Below are 19,687 nucleotides of genomic sequence, written 5' to 3'. Positions count from 1 at the left end.
GATATTAAGACCAAATGCATTATTTAGGTCATCCAGGGATACAGGGCAAGGGGTTAACTAGACCCAAATGGAAAATGAGGGGGGGAGGGGGGGGCAGGAGCCGACGCAGACTTGATGGGCCGAATGCCCTCCTTTGGTGCTGTACTATTCTATGATTCTGGGGGGGGGGGGGGGGGGGAAGGGGCAAGGAGATGAAATCGGCCGGGCGGGGGCAAAGGGGGAGAATAGGGATTGTGGGGAGAGGGAACAAAGGCTGGGGAACTACCTCAGGAGGGGGAGGTACAGCAAACTCCCTCAATGGGGGAGATAACGATGCTGTAAAACGGCTGAAAATTTCAGCATTTTGTTTTAAATCCAAAAAACTACTTACAGTGAAATCTTGCAACATTATGCCCCTGCAGGCCTAGTGCTACATTAGAGGCAGCAGGGAGTTCAGAGGTTTTAGTTGAGAGTGTCCCAATCAACTCCATTATCAGTTACAATAATAATGTTCTTCTGTTAATTTTAAAGTATATCTTTTTCAGCATCCAACTTAGGCTGCTTGTGGTGGGCTCTTGATCCAATAGGCTGGAAGTCATTCTTTTTTCAGAACAGAAAAAGTGTATACCCTCTAGTGGTTTGGAGGAGTACTTGCCTGCTATTGCAGCAATTATACCACCACCAATGAAGGAATCACTTGCCATAATAAAATTCACCATAGCTTCAGTGATTTGAGATCTAGATATTGACTGAACAATGTTTTTTTTTTAAAACCAATTGTTTTTTTATTAAAACAGAAAATGCTGGCAATACTCAACAGGTCAGGCAGTATCTATGGAGAGAAACAGAGTTAACGTTTCAGGTCGATGGATGTTCGTCAGAACTCAGTATAGGACATCCTAAGCTGCATGTGGGCCCCGCCATGTCAATTTCAAATGGCACAGAGGTCAATTGCCATTTGCAGTGACGTACCAGCCTGCGAGTAGGTAGTGAACAGATTACACTATGCCTCATATCCGACCAGCAGTGGCTCCCCCACTTGGTGCACTCTGAGAATCTGCTTGTTCCGATGGGTGGACACGCATCCGGTGTGGCCGTTGCGGCACTGGCATTTCTACCCTGACTGACAATCATCTGTGGCTTGCCTACGAGTTACAGCAGGTGGATTCAAGCAAAGAGACCTAATGTTTTGGACATCCCCATTATACTTTATAGTTAAAATCAAAATGTTACCCTGATTTATTTCAATTGAAGCACACGTTATAAAATGAATAATAAAGGGATAAAGGAATTAAAATGCTTCTGGTGTGAACACTATGGGCTGGATTTTCGACGTTTTTGCGATTTTGCCCGTTTCCGGGTGCAAATCGCGGCGAAACCAAAAATGTTAGCGCCGGGTTAGCATTAGCGCCAGAGCACACAACTTTCAGCAAATGAAAGTTCACGTGGAGCGTTGGCGCTAACTCCGATGTTGCACCACACACTGTGCGCTGCAGCCGAAAGTTCCAGCGCTAACAAAATCGGCCATTCTGCACATGCGCAAATTTTTTTTTCTTCCCATGCTTCTGGTCTGCTGTCCGACCACAAACTAATGCAGGGCACAGCCGCGCGCATGCGCAGTACACCCGGGGCTGAATCAGCCATTTTAACATTGGATTTTGATCATGGAGGACAAGGAGTGGAGACAGCGTGCCAGGTGATTTAGCCAGGAGGCTAACGAAGCTCTAGTGGGGGCTGTGGAGAGAAGATGGCAAGTGTTACATCGGAGGGGCGGATCTAGAACCCGCCATCCATTTTTAATCACATATGGAGGGAAATAGCGGAGGAGGTCTCTGCCTCAGACACATTGAACTTTTTTCGGCACTGTGTGCCACTCCTGACCAATGATCTTCCGAGGGTCGTTAGAGTACAATTTTTATTCATGCACTCCTTCATTACTTCAATTATAAATCTTAAACACTTTGTTCTCATGCAATTGATGCCTCTCAGCACTCTGTGGGTTGCCTTCTAAAATGCATGACACATAGGTAGGCTTAGTTTGGCACCTTATTTGTCATGAATGATCTTTACACATTATTAAGATTGCTTTCTGAGCTCTCATAAGATGTCTCCACACTTTGATCTCCTCCTAATGAACCTAGTGCAACTTCCAAGGCCATTAAACAGAGGACTGTATTAAACATAGAAAATAGGTGCAGGAGTAGGCCATTCGGCCCTTCGAGCCTGCACCACCATTCAATAAGATCATGGCTAATCATTCCCTCAGTACCCCTTTCCTGCTTTCTCTCCATACAGCATGGTATAAGTGCTTTGATGGCTATCTGTGCAGATGGACTGTCTTGTAAGCATTCCCATTTTCATCTTTGCAGGCAAAGAAGTCAAACAATCGGCGCGAGTAGGTGCAGACAGGTGCTGTCCACCTCAGTCCCTGCCACGCACTGACATTGTGGACAGAGTGGCAGGCCTCATCGGCGTCTCAGGTCGGGCAATTGCCACTGGGGGTGCTGATCCCCACTTGGATACTGAGGGCAAGTCCTGCACACTCCCTGGGCTGGGTTGGGCAATGTCATGCAGTGCCTATGGACGAGTTTGGAACAATGTCATGCAGTGTCTGTGGACTAGGGTTGGGGCAGTGTCATGCAGTGGACTAAATATAATGAAGTAGCGGCAGTCCTTTAAATGAGCCTGTGATAAGCGACCTTCCTCATGTCACCCTGCCCCCTCCTCTGCTGCTAACCACACGTCTGTTGCTTTCTACTTCCAGATGACCAGCCACAGCATCCCTCAAAGCAACACTCCATGTCAGGCCATTGTGTGGGAGGAAGAGGAAGAGGAGGAGAATGAGTTCAGAGAACAGCCGACTCCGGGGCGGATGCAATCTGTGGTGTCCCTGCACCTTACTACAAACTCACACGAGGCATAGATATCAGACACGGTCACTCTGTGACCTTCACCTTTATTGCCAGGACCAAGGAGTCTGACCCTGTGTGGGACCTCCCCTTTTATACCTGGAAACCCAGGTGAGGAGTGTCTCCTGCAAGTTCACCACGTGGTCAGCGTGTGCATTTCTAGGGTACAGGTACAGTGTACATGAGTTACTGTTACATGACTATGTCATTGCAAGATGGTTAAATACATGACATCACCTCCCCCCTTAAGTCTTTTTGTGTCAAAGGTTAAGTCGGTCAGGTGGTCAACGCTCTCTCGTGGAGCGCCGCAGTTGTGGCTCTGGTGGTTGAGCCTCGGCACGCGTCTCTGTCACTTGAGATGATTCCGGCCTGTCCAGGCTGACCGCAGGAACTGTGCATGCTGACAGCTGTCTTTGGTGCCTTCTCATGCTCATCTTCAGGTTCCTCAGTGTCTATGCTGAACCTATTCTTTACTTGGTCCAAGTGTTTGCGGCATATCTGCCCATTGTTTAGTCGGACCACCATGACTCTATTTCCTTCTTTGCCAATTACAGTGCCCTCAAGCCACCTAGGTCCCAAAGCATGGTTAAGAACAAATCCGGGTCATCTATTTCTATACACCTCCCCCTTGAGTTTCGATCATGGAGCTCGGTTTGGGACTGGCGCTTGCCATCAACATGGTCTGTCAGGGCTGGGTGAATGAGGGACAGCCGCGTCTTGATCGTGCGTTTCATGAGGAGTTCCGCTGGCGGGACTTCCGTGAGCGAGTGCGGGCAGGAGGCACGATAGGCGGTACTGAAGGAAGGGTCCTTGGATGCATAGCATGCCCTGTTTTATGACTTGGACTGCCCGTTCAGCCTGGCCATTGGAAGCCGGCTTGAACGGCGCTGTCCTGACGTGCTTGATACCATTGCCCGACATAAACTCCTGGAATTCATGGCTGGTGAAACACAGGCCATTGTCGTTGACCAGGATGTCAGGCAAGCCATGGGTCGCGAAAACCGTACGCAGACTCTCCATGGTGATGGATGTCGTGCACGAGTTCAATATGATGCACTCGATCCACTTCGAGTGTGCACCGACAACTATCAGGAACATTTTCCCCATGAACGGGCCCGCATAGTCTACGTGAATACGTGACCATGGTCTGGTGGGCCAGGGCCATGGGCTGAGTGGGGCCTCCCTGGGGGCATTGCCCAGCTGGGCACACGTCGTGCACCTGCGAACCCAGTGTTCCAGATCTGAGTCAATCCCCGGCCACCATACATGTGACCGGGCAATGGCCTTCATTAACACGATGCCAGGGTGCTCGCTGTGGAGTTCCCTGATGAACGCTTCCCTTCCTTTCTGGGGCATGACTACACGGCTGCCCCATAGCAGGCAGTCAGCTTGGATGGAGAGCTCATACATCTGTCTTTGAAACTCCTCAGGGCACGCCCTGTGTGCGGGCGCCCAATTCCCAGTCAGGACACATTTCTTTATCATGGATAGGAGGGGGTCCCTGTTGGTCCAGAGTTTGATCTGTGATGGGGGAGCCCGCAGTGTCAAAAGCCTCAACGGCCATGACCATCTCGGCGCTTTGCTCCGACGCCCCCTCGGTGGTAGCCAGTGGGAGCCTGCTGAGCGCGTTGGCGCAATTTTCGGTGCCTGGTCGGTGCCGTATGGTGTAGTCATACGCAGCCAGCTTGAGGGCCCAGCGCTGTATTGCGAGCTGACGCATTGGTGTCGACAGCTTTGCTGTTGGACAAGGATGTTAGCGGCTTGTTAGCGAGCTCGAACTGTCTACCAAAAAGGTACTGGTGCATCTTTTTCACACCGTAAACACTCGCGAGTGTTTCCTTCTTGACCATGCAGTATCCACGCTCTGCCTGGGAGAGCGACCTGGAGGCGTAAGCCACCGGTTGGAGTCGGCAGTCATTGTTAACCTGCTGCAAAACACACCCAACCCTGTAGGATGACGCATCGCATGTTAAGACCAGTTTTTTTTTTTTTAAAACAGGGGTCATACACAGTCAACATTTTGTTGGAACACAGCAGGATCCTCGTCTTATTGAAAGCCCGTTCTTGACAGTCCCCCCAAAATCATTCACAACCTTTACGCAGGAGCATGTGTAACGACTCCAACAATTTGCTGAACTTCAGCACAAAGTTCCCAAAATAGTTCAAAAGTCCCAGGAATGATCGCAACTCCAACGTATTGCCAGGCCTGGGCACCCGGCGGATCACCTGAGTTTTTGATTCAGTGGGCCGGATCCCGTCTGCAGCAACCCTCCTGCCCAAAAACTCGCCCTCTGGGGTCAAAAACACACACTTGGCCTTTTTCAGCCGCAAGCCTACCCGATCCAATCGGCGTGGCACCTCCCCCAAGTTGTGGAGGTGTTCCTCAGTGTCTCGACCAGTTATGAGAATGTCGTCTTGGAATACGATCGTTTCAGGAATGGATTTGAGTAAGCTTTCCATGTTTCTCTGAAAGATGGCTGCTGCCGAACGAATGCCAAACGGCCAAATAGACAAATAATCCTTTGTGCATCGTGATGGTGGTCAGAAGCTTGGATTCTTCAGCCAGTTCCTGAGTCATGTAGGCCGAAGCAAGGTCCAACTTTGTGAACAGCTTGCCACCTGTCAGCGTGGCAAAAAGGTCCTCCGCTCTCGGAAGCGGGTATTGGTCTTGCAGCGATACTCAGTTGTTGGTGGCTTTGTAGTCGCCACAAATCCTAACTGAGCCATCTGCTTTGAGGACAGGAACGATGGGACTTGCCCAGTCGCTGAATTCAACGGCCAAAATTATGCCCTCTCTGAGCAGCCTGTCCAGTTCACATTCAATTTTCTCAAGCATCACGTACGGCATTGTGGTGCACTGGTCTGGCATCCGGAGTGATGCGTATCACTACTTTAGTGCCCTTGAACGTATCAACACCAGGTTGAAACAGTGACCCAAATTTTTGCAGGACCTATGAGCATGAACTTCGCTCCACAGATGAAATGGCATGCACATCTCCCCATTTCCAATTCATCTCAGCTAGCCAACTCCTCCCCAAAAGCGCGGAGCCATTTCCCGGAACGATCCAGAGTGGCAGCCTGTTCTGTAATTCATTATGTGTTACCACCAAGTTTGCACTGCCCAGCACTGGAATGATCTCTGGTGTACGTCCGTAGCTGCGTCTCAATGCATTCCAGTTTGGGCCTGCTAGCTCTGTGTGGCCATAGTCTCTCAAATTGTTGGGCGCTCATGAGTGACTGGCTAGCTCCCGTATCCAGCTCCATGTGCACCAGGATGCCATTCAGTAAGACTTTCATCATCATGGGTGGTGTTTTAGTGTATGAGCTGTGGACGTCAGCCACGTGAACCCGCTGAACTTCAGCATCTATGGCTTTACCCCAGGCCTCATCCTGCATTGCAGACCCCTCGTCTAGTTCCTCTGTCTCGCAGACTAGCCTCGCTACTGCCTTTTTGCACATCCTGGCCAAGTGTCCACTGACATTACAAATCCTACAGGTATATTGCTGGAACCTGCAGCTTCAAGATGTCTACCACCGCACCTCCAGCATGAGCTGAGATTGAGATTGCTGTTAACAAAAGGACTATTACCAGGCATTCCGCTCTGATTGCCCATTTGGCTGTTTCTAAGCACTCTGATGGTGGGTGTTAATGGTCCCATCGCGGGACGCATTGTTCCTCAAGATGGCATGAATTGCCGATCCCCTTTCCATTGTCCTTGTTGCGGGTCCACCCTAGAGCCTGTTGCTGCCTGGGCAGTTTCGAAATGCCCTTACCTGCCTGCGGGGTCCCGAGCTGCATTTACCATGTTAACGCCCCGGTCCGTCGCCACGTTTGGACCAGGGCTGCGCGCATAAATTAGCTTGGTCTCCTCTTCCCCTGCCATAAAGGTCTGAGCTATCAACGCCGCCCCTTCTAAAGTCAAGTCCTTAGTCTTTATGAGCTTCCTGAAAATGCCGGCATGATTAATGCCCTCGATGAAAAAGTCCCTAAACATTTCCCCCCTGCAGGCATCCGAGAACTTAGAGACTGGCCAAGCACCGCAGTTCCGCCATGAAGTCTGAGACGTTTTGTCCCTCCAGACGCCAGTGAGAGTAGAACCGGTGCCGGGCCATGTGTATGCGACTCGCCGGCTTGAGATGCTCACTGATCAGCTGGCTGAGCTCTTCAAAAGACTTGTCCGCCAACTTTTGGGGTGCGAGCAGGTCTTTCATCAGCCCATACGTCTGTGGTCTTCAACTGGTTAATAGATGCGCCCTCCGCTTGTCAGCCACTGTCTCTTCCAGCCAGTCCTTTGTGACAAAGCTCTGCTGGAGTCTTTCCATGAAGTCGTCCCAGTCCTCACCCAAACAGTAACATTCCCCTGTGCTGCCAGTGGCCATCCTCTTGGTTCAGTGATTCCTGTTTCTCGTCGCCAAATGTGGTGTCCCTGCACCTTACAACAAACTCACACGAGGCATGTATATATCATACACGGTCACTCAGTGACCTTCACCTTTATTGCCAGGACCAAGGAGTCTGACCCTGGGTGAGACCTTCCCTTTTATACCTGGAAACCCAGGTGAGGAGTGTCTCCCACAAGTTCACCCCCTGTGGTCAGGGTGTGCATTTCTAGGGTAAAGGTACAGTGTACATGAGTTACAGTTACATGACTATGTCATTGCAAGATAGTTAAATACATGACACAATCCACCCCTCTTTTACCACCAGCACTCACATCGTCTGAGGGCAATGACATAACTTTCTCGGGGTTCGACATCGCCGAGGCTCCTGGGACCAGTGGCATGCAGCAATGCATTTCTGGGGTCGAATCCGATATGCCATCTCTCCAGAAGGTGAGTCGGCAAAGTCGGCCTGCTGACAGACAGGCAGACGTGGAAGCGGACATGGTGGGACTGTCCAGGGAGAGCATCAGGCTCACCTGTCAGCTCCTTGATGCCTTGGGTAGGATTCCCGTGACTATCGAGAGTCTCACTGCAACCATTGCAGGGGTAGGGTCGCAGATTGTCTGTGCGAACCGTGATACCTGCGAGGCCATCAATGCCCACACGAGGCTGGTGGCCTCCAGCAATGACAATGGAGTCCCGGAGAGTGTGGCGTGAACCCTTGCGGAATATGGTGCATCACAGGCACAAGCTCTGCTTCAGCTTGGGAAGGTGATGCAGTCCATAAACCCTTCCGCCATACTCTCTGCATTCCCCACTGTCACACCCAAACCAAAACCATCTGTGACTGGCGACGCCGATGAAGAGGCTCGCCAGTCAGAAGACGAGCCTTCCATAACACGAGCTGGTCCAGTGTGTCCCCAGACGGCATCTCCATTGTCTCTGCCCCAACACAGCAGCGTTCTGGCAGCCTTACTGCACTCCATCTTGAGACCACTTGGGTTAGGAGCTGCAGGCAAGGGAGGGGAATAAGGAGAAGGGGGGGAAGCCGGTGGTAAAATATATGGTGGGGCAGCGGTTGCTGCATTTGTGTCGTTGATGCTGGATGCATCCTGTGTTTTATGTTTTATGATGTTCTGATTTATCTTGTTCATAATGTTGTTGCGGTTAATTATCAAACTGCTGGATGCAGCTAATTTATGTTATTTTATTAAAGTTTACAAAGTTGACAAAGCTTACAATGTTTAATAAATTCTTTTGTTCACCTTAACCGTTCCTGTGTAGTGTCTCATTTGCAGAATAAGAGGGGGAAAAAGTCAACATGGTGGGATAGAGTGCCCAGGCAATGGTGAAACGTGTCGTTCACTCTTCAAGCAAAGCATTCAATTATGAGCTGCTGACATAAGGCTTTTGCAGCGGCAAAATTTCCACGCGACCTCCCCTATGGTTGTGGTGGTGGGGGCATGGGGTCCTTGCCAGGCTCCTCTTCCTCATTCATCCTCCTGCCTCTCTCCTGAGGAGATCCTGCAATCTCCATTGGCAAATCCTGTCCCCTCATGATGGCTAAGTTGTGTAGCATGCAGCACACCACAATGAACTCAGAGACCTGCTGAAGGGAGTATTGTAGGCAGCCTCCAGAGTGGTCCAGGCATCGGAAGCGCTGCTTGAGCACTCTAATTGTCTGTTCGATGATGTTGCGTGTGGCTGCGTGGCTCTCATTATAGCAATGCTCGGCTTCCGGAGGGGGGGGGGGATCATGAGCCAGGTAGCGAGGCCATAACCTTTGGTCCCTAAGCTTTCAGCTCTGGCCTTGCTGGAACATGAGTGCGACACTACTCTCACATAAGATGAAAGCATCCTGAATGCTCCCTGGATATTGGGCATTGACTGCCATGATGTACTGAGTATGGTCGCAGAAGTGGAGTGGAATTCCTTTCGGTAAACCTCTGGATTCTGTAAAGGTGCTCACAGAGCAATAGGTGTACAGTCAAGAGCACCCTGAACCTTGGGGAAGCCAGAAAATTGTCCAAAGCAGACAGCCCTCTCACTTTGGGTCTCCCTGGTCATTGGGAAGTTTATGAATTCCATCCTGCATCCATACAGTACAGTAGTCACCTGGCGAATGCAGCAATGTGTAGCGTGCTGCCAGATGGAGCATATGTCCCCCACTGATGTCTGAAAGGAGCCGGAGACATAGAAGGCAAGTGCCGCAGTCACCTTCACTTCGAAGGGCCGTGCAGTTTTGTTGCCACTGGTAGGCTGTAGGTCTGCCTGCATGAGCCGGAATATCTCAGTCAGCACCACTTTTCGGAAGCGCAGACTTCTAACGCACTGTGCCTCAGACAGCTGGAGGTATATGAGCGCTGTTCCCTGTAAACTAGTTGAGGGCAAGGCCTCCTCCCCATATGTCTGCAACCTCTTCGATTACATTGCAAATGATCAACAATAAGCCTTCTTCCAGATCGACGACATATAAATGTAGCAGCCAGGATTACTGGCTCCTGACATAGCATGGCCCCCATCTTTTAAAATGTCCTTTAAAACAAACTAGAAACTCATGAAAAAAATCACAACTAAAAGTATGCAGTAATGCAGTGCTCTTCTCCCAATGCTTTTAATCACTGACAACTGTGACTTTCTTCTCCGTTTTCAAGATGGCGCTATTCGCGCCTGGTTTGGACTAGTTTTTCTTGGCGGGTTCCCGGGCGGACGTTAAATCGGGCGATATGCTCAAAAGTTCCACCCGGGGTGCTAGTGCAGCGATGCACGACAATTTACGTCATCCAAACGGTCAAAACAACGGTCGGGGGCTAAATTTTAGCGCTGCCGCAAAACCACTGCCGAAAGTTCCACCTGGGCGCAAAATCTTGTGCACCTCGTTTCACATCCAAATAATCATTTTTGCACCCCACCGAGGTGCTAAATGGGGTGAAAATGAGCTGAAAATCCAGCCCAATTTTCTGAATGCACATTCTTGCACAGATGGAAAATCATGAGCAGCACACCAGTCATGTGTCCTAAAAAGCGCTCCTGATAGACAAGACTCCACGCATACAGAAAGTTGGCCTTTAAATTCAAACTAAATGTCAATCGGCAAGATTTTCCTGCTCCTATAACTTTGATTGAAACTCGATTCGCACATAAACAGGGTTTCCATCAAACTTCCACCAGTAGAGCGGGAGAAGCCATAAGGAAATTCATTCCTTGATGTCTTAAGGTTTGGATTAGTGATGTGTTACAAGATTTGGCAGTACATTCACACAATACACATTTAGGGCCATAGAATAATAGCTACCAGCCACAATTCCCTATTTTGGAGTCACTTATCAAAAGCTCTGCTCTGCATTTTCTTTATCGAAATCAATAATATTCACTACTACAAAAACAATTAGTTTGATTTTTCTGGTTTTAAAATGAAATTTTCACAGAACTAAATTAAATATAATTACTATCTATTTCCACGCTGTTCACGACAGCTCATACCCAAGAGAAGCATTATGCTACATGTGGGAAATGAAATTTAACTCTATTTAAAACAAAGAAAAAATACCTCGAGCATAGGTGGCACAGATATACTTTCCTTTCACTTGACGTGCAGTAAAATCCAGACTAGACTGAAGGGATAGAAGTCTCCTCTTTATGCTGGCTGCAAGAATCTTACATAAAATGTCTGGATAGTTTGTACCCAGTTCCTGGTGGGCGTGTATTCACAACACAAAACTGTTCTTAATTCAACACTAAAATCAATAATTGGCAGTCTCACTCAGACTAGACATAAAAGATTACTAGCATACATTGTGGAAAAATTCAAACTGATGTAATATAGCCTGTTCTGAGATGGTGATTAAAAGGCAGTGGTGGGGCAGAACAGAGAGTTTTGTTTGATAATGATTTACCTTGAAAAGCACCACGCCAAAGCACACAGATTAAAATGGAGCCGTCAAATTCTTCCAGATGGTTTTTCTGTGTCCTCGGTGAATGGAACTCTGCTGCTCTGGGGAAATGGGTCTCTGAGAGAAAATGATCAAAGTCCTGCGCAAAATATCTTTATGACATATTTTCATTTTTTGTTTTATAAGTAGGTGCCAATTTCAGGAATTAATGGCTTTTTTCAATATTTAATGCCAATTTTTGTCTCGGAAGAAAAGAAATGAGAAATGCTGCTCAACTCCCCATTAAATATTATCCACTTGTCTATATTATGCTTAAATTTATTTTGTTATTGCAATTAGGAAATACAATTTCCCCAAAGAAACAAAATATGAAGAACACTTATTTCCTAATAAGTAGCGGGACTGATTTAAGCAACTAAAAAAGGTCAAATTTTTTTAATTTCATGGCATTATGGGCTTTTTACTGTGGAAATAATTCTGTCCAATAAATGATAACTTTACAGTGACAACATGACACTGAATCCTTTAGTGAGGACAACATTAAGTATGGAGTATACCAGCTGTTATTGTGAGCCAACTAGCCGTGAAATAAAAATACTTTGCTATGTATGCAACCCTATGTAACCAGCATGCTACTGCCACCAGAGGGCGTATCTGTTGGCGTCCCAAGGGATCCCAGCATCCCTTGGGAGCACTGTATATAAGCAGGCCTCCCATGCTGTAACAATACTCTGGAGTTAGAATAAAGAGACTAAGGTCACACTTACTCACAGCTACAGTACTCAATCACATTAGTTTATTCTGGCCATAACAACTGGCGACGAGATAACAAACCATCACGCGAAAATGCAGAGAACAGTTGGTATCCTGGAGAAATTCTCAGAAGGGGACGATTGGGAGGCAGTGGTGGAGAGACTCGACCAATATTTCGTGGCCAATGAGCTGGAAGGGAGTGCGAATGCTGCCAAACGAAGGGCGATCCTCCTCACCGTCTGCGGGGCAATAACCGATGGCCTCATGAAGAATCTTCTTGCTCCGATGAAATCAACAACCAAATCGTGTGAAGAACTGTGTACGCTGGTCTGGGAGCACCTAAATCCAAAGGAGAGCGTTCTGATGGCAAGGTATTGATTTTACACAGGTCAACAGTCTGAAGGCCAGGAAGTGGCGAGCTATGTCACCGAACTAAAGCGCCTTGCAGGACATTGCGAATTTGATGGATTCCTGGAGCAAATGCTAAGAGACTTTTTTGTGCTTGGCATTGGCCAGGAGGTTACCCTTCACAAACTATTGACTGTTGAAACACCGAACCTGAGCAAAGCCATAATGATAGCCCAGGCATTTATGCCCACCAGCGATAACACCAAATAAATCTCGCAGCATAAAGATGTTTTGGCAAGTACTGTACACAAAGTAACGTCGTTTTCAGGCAGGAATGTATATGGCAGAATGTACACGCCTGCAGCTGCACGACCTCAGATGACTCCACGTCCGCCATCAAGCGTTAATGAGAGGCAGTTAACACCTTGTTGGCGCTGCAGAGGTGATCATCGAGTCCATCAATGCCACTTCAAACACTATGCGTGCAAAGGCTGTGGAACAATGGCACACCTCCAGCGAATGTGCAGACGAGCTGTAAGCCCTGCAAACCACCACATTGCAGAGGAAGACCGATCTATGGCGGATCAAACTGAACTAGAGATTCAAACCGAGGAGGCAGAAGTGTACGGGATACACCCCTTCACCATGAAATGTCCAGCGATCATGTTAAAAGTTGTACTGAACGGAATTCCAGTATCCATGGAACTGGACACGGGTGCGAGTCAGTCCATCATGAGCAAAAAGGCCTTCGACAGGCTGTGGTGCAACACGGCACACAGGCCCAAGCTGAGCCTTATTCACACCAAGCTTAGAACTTACACTAAAGAGCTGATCCCTGTAATTGACAGCGCAGCAGTAAAAGTCTCCTATGATGGAGCAGTGCACGAACTACCACTATGGATAGTACCAGGAGATGGCCCCACACTGCTTGGCAGAAGCTGGCTGGGTAAAATCCGCTGGAACTGGGACAACATCCGAGCGCTTTCGTCCGTCGACAATGCCTCATGTGCCCAGGTTCTGAGCAAGTTTCCGTTGTTGTTTGAGCCAGGCATCGGAAGTTTCTCGGAGGCGAAGGTGCAGATCTACTCGATTCTCAGTACACGACCCATCCACCACAAGGCACAGGCGGTGCCATATATGATGCGAGAGAAAGTGGAGATTGAGATTGATAGGCTGCAACGAGAGGGCATCATCGCGTCGGTGGAGTTCAAAGAGTGGGCCAGTCCGACTGTTCCGGTTCTTAAGGGCAATGACACGGTCAGAAATTGCAGGGACTATAAAGTAACGATTAACCGTTTTTCGCTGCAGGACCAGTACCCGCTACCCAAGGCAGATGACCTATTTGCAACGCTGGCAGCAGGAAAGACATTCATCAAGTTGGACCTGACCTCGGCCTACATGACACAGGAGCTGGTGGAATCTTTGAAAGGCCTCACCTGAATCAACATGCACAAAGGTCTGTTCATCTACAATAGATGACCATTTGGGATTCGATAGGCCGCGGCTATTTTTCAAAGGAACATGGAGCGTCTGCTCAAGTCGGTTCCGCGCACCGTGGTTTTCCAGGATGACATACTGATCACAGGTCGGGACACCACCGAACACCTGCAGAACCTGGAAGAGGTTCTAAGTCGGCTAGATCGTGTGGGACTCGGGTTGAAAAGCTCGGTGTGTTTTCCTGGCACCAGAGGTCGAGTTCTTAGGGAGAAGAATCGCGGTTGATGGCATCAGACTCACCAATGCCAAGACGGAAGCCATCAAGAACGTGCCGAGACCACAGAACGTGACGGAGCTGCAGTCATTCCTGGGACTCCATAATTATTTTGGTAATTTCCTACCCGCTAGAACCTCTACATGTGTTGCTACGCAAGGGAGATGACTGGGTATGGGGGAAATCACAAGAGACAGCTTTTGAGAAAGCCAGAAATCTGTTATGTTCCAACAAACTGATTGTCCTGTATGATCCTTGTAAACGTTTAGTGCTGGCTTGCGATACGTCTTCGTACGGGTCGGGTGTGTGTTACAACAAGCAAACGAATCGGGGACATTGCAACCGGTCGCTTATGCGTCCAGGAGCTTGTCCAAGGCCGAAAGGGCCTGCAGCATGATTTAAAACGCTCTGGCATGCGTTTACGGGGTAAAAAAAAAAATGCATCAGTATCTGTTTGGGCTTAAGTTCGAGTTAGAAACTGACCATAAGCCGCTCATATCGCTATTCACAGAGAGCAAAGGTATCAATACCAATACCTCTACTCACATCCAAAGATAGGCGCTCACGCTGTCTGCATATAACTATGTAATTTGCCACAGACCAGGCACAGAGAACTGCGCTGATGCCCTCAGTCGACTACCTTTACCCACCACCGGGGTGGAAATGGCACAGCATGCAGACTTGCTCTTGGTGATGGATGCATTTGAAAACAAAAAGTCGCCTGTTACGGCCCGTCAGATCAGGACCTGGACCAGCCAGGATCCTTTACTGTCCCTTGTTAAAAAAAAAACTGTGTCCTCCATGGGAGCTGGTCCAGCATTCCAGTGGGGATGCAAGAAGCGATCAAGCCGTTCCAGCGGCGTAAAGACGAAATGTCCATACAGGCAGACTGTCTTTTTGTGGGGTAATCGCGTGGTTTTGCCCAAGAGAGGCAGGGAAACGCGACCTACACAGTACCCACCCAGGCATAGTAATAATGAAAGCTATAGCCAGATCCCATGTGAGGTGGCCCGGCATCGACTCAGATTTGGAGCCTTGCGTGCGCCAGTGCAACACATGCTCTCAACTCAGCAATGCAACCAGGGAGGCACCACTAAGTTTGTGGTCATGGCCCTCCAAGCCATGGTCTAGGATCCACGATGACTTCACTGGCCCGTTTCTAGGCAAAATGTTCTTGGTTGTTGTGGATGCTTATTCAAAGTGGATTGAGTGTGTAATAATGTTTGTACACACGTCCACTGCCACTATCGAAAACCTACAAACCATGTTTGCCACACACAGCCTGCCTAATGTCCTTGTTAGCGACAATGGACCGTGCTTCACCAGCGCTGAATTCAAGGAATTCATGACCCGCAATGGGATCAAGCATGTCACATCTGCCCCGTTCGAGCCCGCATCCAATTGCCAGGCAGAACGGGCAGTCCAATCCAGCAAGCAAAGTTTGAAAACACGTGTCGGAAGGCTCCCTGCAGACCTGCCTATCCCGAGTCCTGCTCAGCTACCGCACCAGACCCCACTCGCTCACCAGGGTTCCCCCAGCCGAGCTGCTCATGAAAAGGCCACTCAAAACAAGGCTCTCTATCGTCCACTCTGATCTCCATGCTCACGTCGAGAGCAGGCGGCATCAACAAAGCATGTACCATGATCGCGCAAATTTGTCACGTGATATTGAAGTCAATGACCGTGTTTTTGCACTCAACTATGGACATGGTCCCAAATGGCTTGCTGGTACTGTCATAACCAAAGAAGGGAGTAGGGTGTTTCAGGTCAAACTCGCAAATGGACTAACTTGCAGAAAGCATTTGGACCAAACCAAACTGTGATTCACAGACAGCCACGAACAACCTGAAGAGGACACCACCAACTTCGACCCTCCAACACACACACACATGGCAACCGACATCACGGTCGACCACATCCCCAGCAGCCCAGCGAAGAACCAACCAACTCACCTGCACCTGCATTTGTACCGAGACAATCAACCAGGGAGCAAAAAGCCCCAGACGTCTCACCCTGTAAATAAATGTACTATACTGACTTTGGGAGGGAGTGATGTTGTGTATGCAACCCTATGTAACCAGCATTCTACCACCACCAGTGGGCATATCTGTTGGAGTCCTAAGGGATCCCAGCATCCCTTGGGAGCACTGTGTATAAGCAGGCCTCCCATGCTGCAACAACATTCTGGAGTTAGAATAAAGAGACTAAGGTCACACTTACTCACGTCTACAGTACTCAATCACATTAGTTTATTCTGGACATAACACTTTCCATCCAGCAACAAGTCCTTTACATGCCACATCATATGAACCAAAGAGATTATTTTGATGTGATTACTCCAATTGTTTTTATTGTACATTTTATGCGAATGGACTGAAAATCCATTGATTTCTCCACCCAAAATTCAAATTCATAAAATCTACCCATAAAAAAAATGATGTACATTTATATAGTGCCTTTCACGACCTCCGGGCATTCCAAAGCATCTTACAGCCAATGAAGTACTTTGAGATGTAATCCCTGTTGTAATTTACTTGTATGTGTGTGTTCCTCTAAAATGTACAATTTGGACAAGTTTACAAAATGAGAAAATATACAGTATTTTCCATTAAGTAGAATACGGACTTGCTGGCATGTGCTCGGTTCGGCTGTCGAAGAGATAAATCAAGCAATCAGAGCACCAGATAGGGTTGCCAACTCTGGTTGGTGGTATTCTTGGAGGTTTCATCACGCAAGAGGTCTGACGACATGACATCTGTAAATGTTATTGCAGTTACATTATAAAAGTTGGGCCCCCTGTAGTGGAGAATCTTTGGCTCATGGTTTTGCGGCAGCAGCTGTTGTGCGAAATGTTCCAAGAACCAGGAGTAGATGAAGGAGAGAAACCAAGGGTGGGGAACAGGGGAAACCAAAAATGTGGAAGGGATTCAGAGAGAGAAAACCAGAGGTGGTGGAGATGTTTGATTCCACCAGTAACCAATAGTAACTCAGTGAAATTGCAGATAACGAATAGTAACACTCAGATTCCTCTCATAACCAAATGCAATACCATAAAGCAGATCATCTATATGTAACTGGTAGTAATCGGTGCAGCGTGCTGATATCCTACCCATAACAAGTAGTAATCCGATTAACACAGTTGATAACCACCCTTAACAACAGCCAGAATTCTCCTGCACTGCACAAAGTGCCCAGCCAATGCCATTTTTAACAGGCCTCATTCCAAATCCTTACAAACCAAATAAGCCCCTCATGCACAACATACGTTATCTCACTTACAATGAGTAATGCTACAGCATATCCACTCCCTTCCAAGAAAGCATATCCTCTGACTGCTGGTGGATCAACTAGTGAGCATTTAAATGAATCTCAAATGTTAGTGACATTTTTCAATTAGGAAGTATCAGATTTCCGATGATATCACTGTCTGTGAATGCTGCCATATGGTTTTCGATCACCCAGCTACAAGGAATTACCAGTTTTAAACAACCTTAATTTTCTTCTTCAGGTCTACAGTAAGAAAAAGATTAATTCAATCTCCTCTCTTTCCACATCCACTGGATCAACCCTGCTACAATTGGCCCCTTGCAGAGATAACTGAAGCCCAAATTGGAAAGAAAAATACACGCATCATTACCGTAACTAAGAAGCTTGAACTTATTCTCGAGCATAAAGGGAACCTTTATTGCTGCGGAGTAACAGCCAAGGCAACCAGTTCAAAAACATAAAATGCAAATATTTAGGTTTGCACAAAGTTCTGAAAAGACAGCGGTGATGCCTTTTAACCAAATATTGCTCCCACTGGCTCAATTTAGTCAGAGCTCACCACACCTTTACTCCAAGGTCTCAAGTTCAACAGTGTATAAGCCATATTTTCCCATTTCCCTTCTCCAAACACTGTCCTTCAATGTGCCAGAGGAAAATCTGTCCTGGCAAGCTCACTGTATTTCTATTTCCGGGACTGCTGTGCTATTAAGGTTGCCATAGAAAATTACATAGGATATACAGCACAGAAACAGGCCATTTGGCCCAACCAGTACATGCTGCCGTTTATGCTCCACTCAAGCCACCTCCCATCTTTCCTCAGTATAACCCTCTATTCCCTTCACCCTTATATGCTTGTCTAATCTCCCCTTAAATGCATCTAGCTATACTATTCGCTTCAACCACTCCGAGGTAGCAAGTTCCACATTCCCACCACTATTTGGGTAAAGAAGATTCTTCTGAATTCCCAATTGGATTTTTTGGTGACTATCTTATATTGATGGTCTCTAGTTATGCTCTTCCCCACAAGTGGAAACATTCTCTCTGTATCCACTCGATCAAAACCTTTCAGAAGTTTAAAGACCTCCATTAGATTACCCCTCAACAGAAAAGAAACCCAGGGCTAGAATTTCCCCAAAGCCCGCCAGCGCCCGACTGCCGCCCAAAAAACCGCTAAGGCTGGGAAGATTATCGCCGGTGAAAACTTCCCGAAATATTTTTTTTAAAGCCGCCCAGTGAAAAACATGGGCCTTGCACCCCCAATCTGGGCGAAAAAGTGCAATTTAGGGTAGATTGGGCGGTGCCTAAAGAAAATGGGTGAAAAAATTTTTTAAATCTATAAAAATTTACCTAGGCTGCAGGTTGGGCCTAACACCTAAAAAAATAAAAATAACTTTTCAAAAAACCTAAACTTAAAAAAAATCCAAAAAATATTCCCAAGGCATGTTTAAATTAAATCACCCCAACAGATTTTGAAAATAAATAGTAAAAAACCACTTACTTTTTTCTTGCAGCCTACTCCATCATAGGCAGTCCCTCGAAATCGAGGAAGACTTGCTTCCACTCCTGAAGTGAGTTATTTGGTGGCTGAACAGTCCAATACGAGAGCCACAGACTGTCACAGGTGGGACAGATAGTCGTTGAGGGAAGGGGTGGGTGGGACTGCTCTTTCCGCTGCCTGCGCTTGATTTCTGCATGCTCTCGCCGTTGAGCCTAGAGGTGCTCAGCGCCCTCTTGGATGCACTTCCTCCACTTAGGGCGGTCTTGGGCCAGGGACTCCCAGGTGTCAGTGGGGATGTCGCACTTCATCAGGGAGGCTTTGAGGGTGTCCTTGTAGCATTTCCGCTGCCCACCTTTGGCTCATTTGCCATGAAGGAGTTCCGAGTAGAGCACTTGCTTTGGGAGTCTCGTATCTGGCATGCAATCTATGTGGCCTGCCCAGTGGAGCTGATCGAGTGTGGTCAGTGCTTCAATGCTGGGGATGTTAGCCTGGATGAGGACGCTGATGTTGGTGTGCCTGTCCTTCCAGGGGATTTCTAGTATCTTGTGGAGACATCGTTGGTGATATTTCTCCAGCAACTTGAGGTGTCTGTTGTACATGGTCCATGTCTCGGAGTCATACAGGAGGGCAGGTATTACTACAGCCCTGTAGACCATGAGCTTGGTGGCAGTTTTGTGGGCCTGGTCTTCAAACACTTTTCCTCAGGCGGCTGAAGGCTGCACTGGCGTGCTGGAGGTGGCGTTGGATCTCGTCGTCGATGCCTGCTCTTGTTGATAGGAGGCGCCCGAGATATGGGAAGTGGTCCACGGTGTCCAGGGCCATGCAATGGATCTTGATGACTGGGGGGGGCCGTGCTGTGCGGTGAGGACAGGCTAGTGGAGGACCTTTGGCTTACGGTTGTTTAGCGCAAGGCCCATGCTTTCATACGTCTCAGTAAATACATCGA

General features: G+C 48.0%; 1 protein-coding gene across 11 annotated transcripts in view; it reads right to left on the bottom strand.

The window, feature by feature from the left end:
- Positions 1 to 19,687, bottom strand: part of LOC139276151 (type 2 lactosamine alpha-2,3-sialyltransferase-like) — a 124,515-nt gene that overhangs the window by 58,006 nt on the left and 46,822 nt on the right. For 3 of the 11 annotated variants that reach the window (XM_070893687.1, XM_070893688.1, XM_070893694.1), the window contains exon 1: positions 371 to 573. The exons of 7 other annotated variants lie outside the window; for them this stretch is intronic. In XM_070893687.1, coding sequence (XP_070749788.1) covers positions 371 to 470 — 100 coding nt within the window. In that variant the 5' untranslated portion in view covers positions 471 to 573. Of the gene's footprint in view, positions 1 to 370; positions 574 to 10,821; positions 10,905 to 19,687 lie in introns of those variants that run through there. One more of the 11 variants, XM_070893697.1, reaches the window with a different exon arrangement.

This window comes from Pristiophorus japonicus, chromosome 11, assembly GCF_044704955.1.
Source record: "Pristiophorus japonicus isolate sPriJap1 chromosome 11, sPriJap1.hap1, whole genome shotgun sequence".
Taxonomy (NCBI): Eukaryota; Metazoa; Chordata; class Chondrichthyes; family Pristiophoridae; genus Pristiophorus; species Pristiophorus japonicus.
Note: the sequence above shows the minus strand (reverse complement) of the source record. Positions and strands in the feature narration are given on the sequence as shown.